The sequence below is a fragment of the Anolis sagrei genome, chromosome 4, assembly GCF_037176765.1.
Source record: "Anolis sagrei isolate rAnoSag1 chromosome 4, rAnoSag1.mat, whole genome shotgun sequence".
Taxonomy (NCBI): Eukaryota; Metazoa; Chordata; class Lepidosauria; order Squamata; family Dactyloidae; genus Anolis; species Anolis sagrei.
In genome coordinates this window covers 171554194-171566895 of record NC_090024.1, presented here as the reverse complement: position 1 = coordinate 171566895, position 12702 = coordinate 171554194, and the positions used below count along the sequence as shown (strand labels likewise).

Genomic DNA, 12702 nt, shown 5'->3' with positions numbered 1-12702 from the left:
CATTTGTTCACTGAAATACTGTATTACAAAATTCAGCAACTCCAATCATTTCTCACTATTATGTTTTGAAATATTTGACACATGTTGAATATAATGTTTTTAAAAATTCAACACATGCAGCAGTGGACTATGCGGCATGAATACATTACCTCAGGCATCTTGCCCAAGATCATTCATGCTTAGAATTCAAAGCAAATTGTGATATAAAGTTACTTGTCAAAACACTTCTAGAAATGGAAAACTACCTCAATTATACCTTCTCAATTCAATGCAAGACAAAGTTTAAAAATCTATGTAAATGCAGCTAAACATTTTCTTAACTATGGTTAAGGAACTACTCACTTGCTATGCGATCCCCAAAAAGTAATTATGTAGATGGAATGGGGCTGATTTAATTTCTAGATTTTACATTTTAATTAAAGATATGCAGTTATATCAAGTCCTAACATATTCATACAAAAGAGTCCAGAGAATTAAAGCAGTTACAATACCATTGTAAGCACAGCTAGAAGACCAACAGGAATAGGATCCTGCTTTATTCGCTCTGCAGCCAGATCTACTAGCAGCATCAACATGTTGTAGATTCCCTCATGGATTTCAGTACCCCATTTATGAACAGCACTTGATGTCAACAGCTGTTAAAAAGAACACAATAAAAGTGTAAATGCTCGCATGAATCAACAGATACCTTTTCTTAAACTATGGCATTGAGTTTTTATAGCTTTCTATTTAACCACAGTTGTTTTCAAAACTATATGTGAACTTTCTTAAGAATAACTGGCCAGAAATTTTGGTGTTTCTTAAGAAGACTGCATCCTTAAGTCACCATATTTTATAGAAGTATTTCAACAAATACCAGGAGATCAGAAGATATGATCGTTTTTCCAGTGATCATAAAACCATTATCACTTACGTTTCACTGCCCCAGTTCCTATTGTTCTTCTTACCAACTTTATTAATGTCCCAATTCTTTTCCACTGAATATTTCAAAAAATAACCGCCAAATTTACAAAATACAAAGTCCATGTAAATATGCATCTTACAAGAATAAAATTTAACTTTGCTCCTACTACACATATAAAAAAAGGAACAGCAGAGAAGGATTTAACACATGCCATGTCCAACACATTGTTTGTATAATTTCCGATGGACCATTAGTTCCTTTCACCCAAATACTTAATTGACCTGAATGCTGAAATTTTCTGAGACAACTTTTAAAATGAAGCAAACACCATTTTAATTCACACACTATATCTACAAGAGTTTACACTGTGATACTCTCTTGTACCTACCTTTTTAAAAGCTTCAGGCATGCATCTGTCCATAAACCTCCTGCAGTTTTCATCAGAATCAGAAAGACCTTATTTAAAAGAGGAAAGGAAATAATTAAGATCCTACATGCTTTTGGTTGCAAAGATCTGAATCTCATAGGGTCACCTATGAAGACAGATCCAGAAAACACTAGGGAGCTATATGGATTCTTGAATTGGATGCCCAAGACCACAGCTTAGACCCACACCATTCTGTATGGGTTTGTTTGAAAACACTTTAATACTTGCATCTCAACCATAATTACATATGCACCACTCTAAACACTTCTACAGCTAGCTATAATCCAGAAACATACTGCCATTTTTATTAGTAGTGATACAGAAGATTTGATGTTTGACCGTAGTAACAAAATGCATGTGTGTAAAGTATGGGCTGGGATTTGATAGGGACACAATGCTCATGTAACAGACTGAGTGGTTGCCTTATCTCCATGAGTGAGAAGAAGGCGGTAAACAAAGGCAGCTGCAAGTATAAAGCTTCCAGGGAGACTGGTGGTCCACAGAGGAAAGGCAGGATGGGACAGATAGGTCCAAACTTCACCTATGAATGAGGGCAGAAGGGAAAAAGTATGGCATGTCAGCTGCTATTGGACTATAACTTTCACCACCTCCTGCCAACATAGTTAAAAGTGAAGTCGAAGGGGAGCTTGCACCCAACAATAATGAAAAAATACTCAGTAAATTGTAACAAACTGGATACTTGACACTCTTCATAATGGAGAAAGGTAAGCCAGTGCATCATGCTAAATAACTGCCAGGGTGCTATCAGTTCATATTTTCAAGCAGGTTTTTGACAATCCAAGCAGCCGACCAAAGCCAAAATATTGCAGTATCAACTGAAGGGATCATTTCATAAAGCACAATGCTATACAACCCAGAATAATACAAAAGTAAGGGACAACATGGGTCATCTGTATTTATAGAAATCAATTTTGATGGTGTAAACATTGTTGTATAAACAATAAGTGGTACACTCAGCTTGCTTCTAAAGAATTTCTTTCCAAATGGAAACTCAGTGAATACTACGTGCTTCACTGATCTCACACAGCATATGAAAATCAAATAAAAGAGCAAATGTGTGTGCAGGCAGGCATGATCTGTATATTTATCTATAAGACTTGATGTAATGCAATTCAGAGTGGCACGTGATATAATACACTAACATTTTTCAGCTGCCATGAGGCACAAACACTAAACAAAGAAAAGCTTAACAACTGTAAAAACAAGAAGACTAATGTGGAGCATATCTGCACTGAACTTAAAAGCGCTGCTTTGCTCTTGTATTGTTAGGACTGTCATTCTAAGAGTTTTTATTCCCCTACTCCTCATTCTATATTCTAGGTCTCCACTACATAGGAAACATAACAATTTGTTTATACCAGTAAGTTCTACATTCTGGTGAAATGCTTCTTGAATATGCAAGTTTGTTTTCCTTGTTTGTCCTTTAGTAATCACAGCCTGTGCCAACATCCAGGAGATTAATAGTGTATTTGCAAGTATCAGTTGTGTTGGACACTATAGCAGAGATGTAACTCCCATCAGGCCTAAATCTCAACAATCCTTTATAATTGAGAAATGATAATTTTCTGTGTGGTTGGCGCAATGATCCTTCACTGTCATATAAATGTGCTGTCATTTTCTTTCCCTGCCCTCTTTCATTATTATTCTAGACTGACCTCAGCGTTTTTTTTTTGCATGTTTATTCTCTTGTAAATAAAGAAACAAACACAAAAAATGGGAAATGAGCATTTCCTTTGTCTTCTAGCACTATTCACTTCACGAAGACAAGAAAAAAGGTGTTTAAGGTAGCATGAGTTGGAAGTAGTTTGAATCTATCCGGCTCCCTTGCATTATAGCAGGTTAAAATGTTTTTATGTCATTAAGGGGTGCTAATATAGCTGTAAAGATGGCTGAAACAAGACACTCTTGTTTACAATTGTATTAGTGCTTCAAGGATGCATCCTGAAGCACTTTTAGGCATCTTCAAACTGAACCAGAGAGGAAATATATGCCCTATGTAACTGTTTGTGGTTTAAAAACCCTAAATATCAATATTAGCTTTTCAGGAATGGGAATGAAGGGACCAGCTACAGCACATAGACAACAGCAGTTTCCAAGTTCAGAGATGTAATTTAGACTTGAGATCCAAAGAAGTTGCCCAACTTGTCCACCTTGTATAAAAGAACAGACAGTGGAAATGCTGTCTGAGAATAAAATTCAGAACAACAAGTGATGGTTTCTACCACAATAAACAGTAACTTTATTAACAATAGAATTATTATATCAAGGTTAATGACATTAAGCATGTAACTTCCAAACTCTGCTATAGTTATATGTTTACCTGATACCATAAATACTTTCATATCAAATATTCTACAAGCCTTTTATCATTTAGCAAATCTCATTTCTATTGCAGAAAAATACACAGCTAATTCTCTCTGTGGCACACAACTAGAAATGATTTTATAGATCACTATGATTTTATAATGATTTTATAGAGGGCTAAAACATGAAAAAAAATCACCAGAAAAATGCAAAGCGATTTATACAATGTAAATGTAAATTACGTATCAAGAAATTTGTGATTTTTAAAAGTTTAAACTCTGCTACCAACATACAAAGAATGAGAAAAACAGCTAGCAGCTATTTTAGTGGATTTGTTGTTTAAAAAACTTTTGTTAGCAGTATGTCAAGTCAATGTTATCATTTGCAGAAAACAGCATTTTTATGGTTCTACTTGAAATGCTTTTGCCAACTTACCTAGTCTTGCAAGATAGGTAGATGCAATTAAACATTTGCCAAGAGACTCTTCTCTTTTATATGGGATGGACCAATGGTCTGTTAATACTCTGCTCTCCAGTTCATAAAGATTGGTTGTAGGAAATTCAATACCTTCTCCAGAGCAGTTCCCATTTTCATCATTTTTCTGTTGAAAAAAATTACATGTGAAGTCTTCTTTAGTTGTTTTAGTTTTCAGCTACTATAAGAGACAATATATCACACACATAACTGAAAAGGATACATTCCAAGTACAAATCAGTTCTTAACCCCCCCCCCCCCCCCCCACAGCTCATCTCTGCTCCCTTTTCCCATCATTTTCACACTCAAAAGGGGGGGGGGGGGAAAGAATGCCAAAAACCTCAGGGACAACTGGTGTTGAATCCAGTACTGTGATAATTCATATATACTGCTGGAGGAAAAACAAATTACCACAATTATTTACTCAGGATTTTCACAGATTACAGAAAAAAACCCTGGTAAATGTACTTTATCGCAACCAAAAATTATAATTAAGTTGTACTAAATACAGATATAGCTTGCCATAATCTCATGACTTTGTTCTGCAATAACTCAATTTCTTCTATGGTAGTTTACCTTTGATTTCTGGCATAAGGAGAGATGGAAAAGGCAGTTCTGAATCACAGTGAATGAGTGTGAAGTACATCTAGTTGTTTGGAAACTATAATCAAGTACATTATAGTTTTAGTTTTTTCATCTCTTAGGCAAGAAGAGTTTTGAATAAGTAACAACTGAGAAATCTGAAACTGACTTCAAGGAGGAGACCCACCAGTTACCAGGAAGAGCAGAATGGCATCATACCAAGTCCCCACTAATATAACTTGGGCAGAGCCAGTGTACACACTTTTCACTTGTTTATAATACAGTAGTGAGGTCATCTGTGCCATTTCCTCACAAGGGTCCCCCCCCCCCCCATAAACAGCAAAACACAAACACAACTCACAAACCCACCAGATCTGTCTACTTCTGTGCAGGATGAATATTAACCTTGGTAATTCAAATGCTTTGTTATAACTCAGGTAAGAAGGCTTCAACTATCCTCCTGCCCCAATTATCAAAAGGTTTGATCACCCTAGGTCTAAGGGCATTCAATTCCGCTCAGAGTAAAAAAAAATGAAATATACTATTATGTCCAATGATGGGTGATAAGTGTATGCCATTGTTTAGCTTAAGATTTAACCTTCCTAAGAAGTGCCAACAGGATGCAAAGTGATGCCAAGCATGGAGTCAACAATAAAACTCCCATAGACACAGCCACTAGAAAAAGACCCAGACCATGACTCATTGCACACCAGCTAGTCAGTCATTGAACAGGCTATTTTTGATTGCTGTGTACTTGGATAAGATTCAAAATCTCCAAGCTAACCGTCACAGGTTGTTTTTTTATGTACTGTCTCATTTATTTCACGGTCTAAAAGTATCAGCTCTGTATTTTAAAAATGCACATAAATTAATGTTTCCTATCTCTGAGCAATATCTTAAGAGCAATAAAACAGGAAACTATTATCTAGCAAAGGAACAATAAAAATGACAAATGCTATAATTAAATAACTAATGCAGTCGTCTCATTACATGGAAGTACTAAAAACATCACTATAATTGCAGCACTTCATTTGAGAGTGCTAAACAAAACGGAAAGAGAAACAGGACTATATGAACACTGTAAGGAACAGAGTAGCTAAATAATACAATATAGTTTTAGTGTTTTGAAAACATCAAGAGTCCTTTAATGAGTAAATTTCACTACTTCCTGACATGTTTATAACATACTAGATTAGGGTTTAGTGCATGTTGTCTAAATATGTATCTTTATTTTATTTACACTGCACTTTTCTTCTAATATTAAACCAAATGCAGCTAAAACAATATATATAGCACAATTGTAAAAAGGGTCTATTCAAAATAATTCAAAAGCATCTTACAACATATTTGAGACATAAAAGATAGAAGTCCAGCACACTCAAAAAAATCTTCTGCACAACCAAGTAAAAGCCAAAATCTTGTCTATATAGGAAGTCTTTTCCTATTGGAGAAAAGGGAGTGGGAGGAGACAAGGTTGAAGGCACCTGCCATATAATACTTTCTTCCTTACCCACCTCATGTGCACTTGTGTTGATAGCAGGGCTGGAAAGCCCTTTGGTGAAGATTTTACAAATTGGATAGGCTCAGGTAGGGATCTATGATTTTTTAAGATCCAACCCATACAGAGCTCATTGGGTTATAACCAGCATTTTGAACTGTGCCTAGAAATGGACTGGTAGTCAATGATGCTGTTTCAATAAAGGAGCTATATGTTCCCAATAACCTATCTATATCATAGAATCAGAGTGCCAAGGGGCCCCATTGGCCTTCAGGTCCCAGCTAGAACATTTCCAACAGTAACTCTCTAAACTCTTTCTGACAATTTCCAGAGAAAGAGCCCCCCCCCCCCCACCTCTCTAGGCAATGGATTTGGTTGTTAAACTGCTCTCACTGTCAAGTTCCTTCTAATGTTCAATCAAAAGTTATTGTCCTTTGCTTTAAAACCATTAGGCATAGTTCTACCCTCGGAGCCAGCACAGGGCAAGCACGCTCTCTCATATTTGTGGCAGCTGTTGAGTGTATCATGTCACCCTTCAATCTTTTCAACAAGCTGAACATGCCTAACTTCTATAAACTTGCCTGTTTTTTCTCTATATACTTATTATCTCCACTGTCCTGCTCGAGGTTTGTCCCTCCTTCACCTCACCAGCAGCGGCGACATTTAGCCTGGGACTAGATTGAGTTAGAGCTGAGGCAGCCTCAGAGGAGCTGCTTCTGCTGCCAAGGAGCTGGCGTGTGGAGCCATTACGCGAATTAACAACACCTCCTCATCCTCCTCTTTTCCCCCCAGGCCAGTTTGGTACAGCCTTGGCAAAGCCCAGCCCGGAGAAAGTTGTATTGATCTAGATTTTTACCACTGAGAAGGCACTGAAGCAGCTTAAGTTTGACATATTGCTCCATGTTCTTGAATGTCTGAAAACTGGTGCTGTCTGAACATTCATCTGGTTTGCTGGGGTCTACCACAATGGCAACTGGCCTTACCAATGTAGGAGGCCCTTTAGGAGGTCCATTTAATTCTCTGGTTTCTAGACCGAAGTTCCAGTGTACTTCAGGAGAAGATGATGTTGTGTTTGTTGAACCTGTACAGCCTCCACAGATTTCTACACCATTAGTAACAGAACATAGAAATGTCATTTTTAATTCATCCAGTAAAGAACAACATGGGAATGACCCCAAAGTAGTGGCTCCATCAAAAGACCACGGCAACGAAAGGGAGGTATAACTGAGACAATTATTATTATTATTAGTGATGAAGAAGATACTGAAGCAAATCAGGTGCAAGAAAGAAATTATTCCAGTTTCCAGAGTGTAAACAGAGTCAGTGCAATGGAATTCTCAATGCCCAGTTTTTTAAGTAATAAGACCAAGACTGGTGTAGGACCTTTCAATCCTGGTAGAATGAACTTAGATGGAGATGTCTTTTAGAATGGAGAATCTGCAACTCGTCATAATCCTGATTCCCTGGATATCCCAGTCAGCTTCATTTCCAAGGAATCAGAAACAACCAGGTATGAATTCTCTGTCACCAGTGGCATCCCTTCCCAAACAAGTCTTCCAGTTTCCTTGCATAACAGCAACCTTCCAAGGAAGTTAGTCACTGTCCTTCTCTGAACCTGCTCCAGTGTTTCTATGTCCTTTAAAAATGTCTTACCAAGAACTGAACATGGTCTGCTGAATACTGAGCATTCATTCCGATATCACTTTTCAAAATTGTATAATATTAGTGTAACACTTAATACAGAGTAAAAGAAGGAAAGCTTGCTATGACACAGTACAAAGAATACTAGTTAGACTTTTTGTTCAAGCACTAGCATTCAGCTGAAGATGTGTCTACTGATGGAATGCATATTTATACATTTGTATCTTCTGGATAAAGGTTTTCAACTTTATGAGTGTAATACAGTAACATATTTACATAATGACTCAAAATTAACTCTAGATCTATTGTATATTTCCTTGAATACAAATCATTTCCACCTTCTGAACATTAATCAGTGAACATTGAGTCTGCTGAATTTCTCTAGTCAGTTTTGCTGATTGAGTAAACAAAAGGAAGTAACTGTGGCTTCGACAGGCAAAAGAAGAAAGGCAGAGTTTACATCTAAATGAGGAATTGAAATTTGATGTTCAACATCACTCTTAGACTTACCCCCTCCAGCCTTTGGTACAAATAAGTACAAATAAAAGCTAGAAGGATGAAGATCTTCCCAGGCTTTTTCTTATAAAAGACTACTGTTCTTGATCCAAAGGCATTTAAAATGCTTTATCTGGAATTAACTTCTAACACTGACATTTTTTGTTTAGCCCAATTCTCCTCCAGAATTTCACTTCCTTATTAAGCAGCTGTCTCTGAATAGAACTTCTGACTGGGAAGATGACCAGAAAATGTCCCCACTGAACATTATCTGAAAGAAACTTCCTGCCCAGCTGAGCCGCTGCTTGTTCCATGTATAATGGCCTTCCACTATCACCAATGATAAACATTTCTATCGCACCAAGTGTTAATCTTCATGTGGAGCTCAGTTCAGTGAACAGAAACCTACTTCATGGGATTTAGAAATCCTTTAGAACTAATGAAAGCAGTAAGCAAGCCACAAAAGACAATATATTCCTAGTATAGCACTTTCTACCAGAGGTAATACTACTTGTTATAATTTCCAAAAGATTACAGTTAAGGTTCAGAGTCTAAAAACAGCTCCCAATTCAAAACAAATGAAGTAATTGAGAGCTAAGCAACTACAAGAGTCTAAATTCAATTTTGGCCAAAACTACAAGAACAGAACATATGACCCTAACTCATTGCACAGCCACATTTTTATTGTCCATTTTAATGTTAGTTTTATTAATTTACTGTATTTTAATGAATTTTAATTGCTTGTTTTAATTGTTCTTTTACTGCTGTTTATCACTATTTAATTTTTGTCTTTGTAAAGTGCTCTGAGTCCCTTTGGGGAGAGAGGGCAGGTTATAAATAAAGTTGATCTTATTATTATTATTAACCCCCCCCCCCAAAAAAAACCAAAACAAACAGAAGCCAGAAGGAACCTCTGCCAAAATGCTAATGTAACTATTCCATGCACAAACCTCCTATGGATGCCATATTATTATTAATACTTTACATAAAACACACCGCCCTTTCACAAGAAATATCTGAAAAACATTTCCTTAGAAGATCAATTGAACATGGGTATGGTAAAATCCAAAATTCAATTGAACATGGGTAATACAGGTAACATGTAACTCAATGAGATATTTGAAGACATGATTTTCAAACCTGAGGCCCCCAAAATTAAAGTTATGAGAGTAGCAAAAATATAAAAATATCATAAAACACTTTTGTGTAAACACCTTGAATGGAATGGGGGAAAAAAAACATCCGATGGACACAAAACAGTATCTGTGATTGTTAAACCTTACATTTTCCCAGTACAGTTGGTGAGTTGGTGGCTTTCAATTTAATAGGTGATTAAAAAAGCTCAAGATTTATTTTGAAATTTGAATAAACTATTCAAAGAGCTGAACCTATTTGTAAGGGACGGAGTCCAGCACCTTGGATAGTTTCTTTAAAGTTCAGACTCTTCTAACTCACAGCCCATTTATCATCCCATTAGCCACTAGCTTGTGCTGATTTGGTACACATGTACTGCCATTTTTTCATGGTACAGAAAGTACCACATAAATGTATACATCTTACAAAAAAACATTAAATATACATTAGGCATTTTACCATGTAATTGATTTTTGTTTTAAAACAATCTTGTCTGCATATATTCATTCTACATTGCCTTTTGACATTTTTTTCTACATTAACCTATTTGGGTATTTTTTTTTTAGTATGAAACACTAAACTATGAGAACTAAATACAGACAACTATTACCATGAGTAACAACACTGAAAGTGAAGTGTTCCAGGGGGATTCCTGTTCGACTCTTTGGCTGCTGGCCTATGGAGTACCATGGCACTCTGTTTTGCCGCCATGCTATTTAACATATGCATGAAACTTCTGGGAGAGGTTTCTGCAGTTCTGGAATCAGGCATTCCCAATAAGCTGATGATGCCCAGTTCTATTACTCCAAGGAAGCTGTTTATGTGCTAAACCAGTTCTCTGGCTGCTGGGGATTAATTCAGACAACATAGCAATGCTTCTGGTCAGTGAAAAAACAGATATGGGAATGGGGATTTAGCCTGTGTACTGGGTTACACTCCCTTGAAGATGAAGGTCCACAACTTGAGTGGGTTCAGACCTTGCCCTGGATGTTCTGGTTTCTGCAGTAGCCAAGAGTGCATTAAAGCTAGTGTGCCAATTGCACCCATTCCTTAGAATGGGCGTCATGACACATGCTTTACTTACATTTTGAATGGATTACTGTCATGCACTCTATGTGGGGCAGCCTTTGAAGAGTGTTTAGAAACTTCAACTGATCTAAAGAGCTGCAGCTGGGTTGTTAACAGATGGTTAATGCAGACAGCATACATCAACCTTGTTGCCACAGCTCCACTGGTAGATAGTCTACTTCCTGGTCCTGTCTTTGACCTATAAAGCCTATATGGTTCAAATCTGGGCTATCTGAAAGACCGTATCTTCCCATATAAGGCTGCCCAAGATTTTAAAACTACAGGGGATCCACTTATCTCGATCTCTCTGCCTTCAGAAGCATGATTGGTGGGAACGTGGAAGATGGTTGTGCCAACATTTTGGAACTCCTCTATAAAAATAAGGAAGTGCCTTCTTTCTTTCCTCTGGCAGCAGTAACATTTTGGAACCTGATTTCAACCACAGAGGCTTATCTGTAAAAGGCCACTCAAAAATAGGGTTAGGGCTAATTTGAATTTGGGGTGCTGAGAGTGTTGAAGAAGTTACGGGACTTTATTATTTAAATGATTATTTAACAAAGAATTATTTTATTTCCTACATCTCTGTTTGAATGTTTTTACTGGTAAGGAGGATTTGTTATTCCTTATCAGACATGCACAACCTCACTCAATCTAATTAACACATTCACATGCCCAGTTTAGTAGTCACCTTAAGGTCCAAGAGCAGATCCAGGTTGCGATCTTTAGGATATAAGAGGAAGGGGAGTGATAGGAGGCCAAATTGAGTAGAGGTTCTGTAACACTCTTAGTAGGAGCCCCGGTGGTGCAGTGGGTTAAACCCCTGTGCCGGCAGGACTGAAGACCGACAAGTTGCAGGTTCAAATCTGGGGAGAGGCAGATGAGCTCCCTCTATCAGCTCCAGCTCCTCATGCAGGGATATGAGAGAAGCCTTCCACAAGGATGATAAAAACATCAAATCATCCAGGCGTTCCCTGGGCAACATCCTTGCAGACGGTGAATTCTCTCACACCAGAAGTGACTTGCAGTTTCTCAAGTCGCTACTGACATGACAAAAAACAAACAAACAAAACACTCTTAGTAGTCCAACTGAAGAGTCAATGGACCAAGTAATCAATTACGTGGCTTTAACAATCCAGTCTAAAACCTAGAGATGGCAATGAAATTCTTGTGACCTTAGGGTCAGAAATAAGTTTAAGGCACACGTTCATGGCTGTCTCAAAACAATAGACAACAGGAGCTCCCAAACCTTTTCCCAGCTCAAATTAAAACATTGGTTTCAAAGATATTTGGCAGGTTACCCTGCATTGATCCATGCAAAGACATTTTGTGGGAGGGGGAATGAAAGCTCACACTCAACAAGGATATTCTTGCTCCAAAGGCACCTGTTCTGCTCATCCCTGTTTTCCAATGAAGAAACCTCCAGCTCTTCTAATTTTGAAGATATAGAAAAAGGCAAGAAGAGAAGCTTACTTATCACTAACTTAAACACCCAGGCTCTTTATTTCAAAAGCAGGATGATAACCTCTTATTTGACACAGGTATTCTGAAGACATTAAAAAGCATTCTAAAGCACAATGTCTTAAATTATTAATAGCTCTACAAGGATTAAGCATTAATAACGCAATTTAGAAAGCACTGTGAATGATGCAATGCTTTTAAATAAAAAGCATGCATGAGCAGTTCTCCAGAGCAAATGCATTTAAGTGAATACACAAATACGTAATATAGTACAGGCAGTCCCCAAGTTATGATAAGATAGCTTAGGAAGTTTGCTCTTAAGTTGAATTTGTATATAAGTCAGAACAGGTACTAAAGTGTAACTCCAGCCACACACACTTTGGATAGCATAGGGATGGTTTAACACCATACTCTGGCGTTTGTTTTGCTATGTGTTCAGAAGATTCCATCCGTCTTTCTGTCCCTGTGGTAACTGGATTTTGAAAAATTTGGCTTGTTGTGGAAACAAGAATTGGTGAGAAAGTTTATGCTGAGACACCTTTTCCCCATGATAACTCTTTCAGGAGTGAATTTCCCTTCCTAGGTGTAGAATTTCCTCACTTCCTGGTGTCTTAACCATTCTTAACTATGTGTCGGTTGTAAGTTAGATGTCTGTAACTCAGGGACTGCATGCCCATTATTTGAGTCGGGGATACA

The 12702-nt window shown here is 37.4% G+C and overlaps 2 protein-coding genes across 2 annotated transcripts in view; one reads left to right on the top strand and one right to left on the bottom strand.

Annotated features, from left to right (window-relative positions):
• USP24 (ubiquitin specific peptidase 24) overlaps nucleotides 1-12702 on the bottom strand; it is a 106582-nt gene that overhangs the window by 80015 nt on the left and 13865 nt on the right. The window contains exons 2-4 of the mRNA XM_060773568.2: nucleotides 4092-4257; nucleotides 1293-1360; nucleotides 492-635 (exon numbers count right to left, since the gene is read on the bottom strand). Coding sequence (XP_060629551.2) covers nucleotides 492-635; nucleotides 1293-1360; nucleotides 4092-4257 — 378 coding nt within the window. The remainder of the gene's footprint in view (nucleotides 1-491; nucleotides 636-1292; nucleotides 1361-4091; nucleotides 4258-12702) is intronic.
• Nucleotides 7177-7806, top strand: LOC132772654 (zinc finger MYM-type protein 5-like). The gene is given in 3 exon segments (XM_067466990.1): nucleotides 7177-7428; nucleotides 7518-7673; nucleotides 7675-7806. Coding segments are annotated over 3 exon segments (540 nt in total).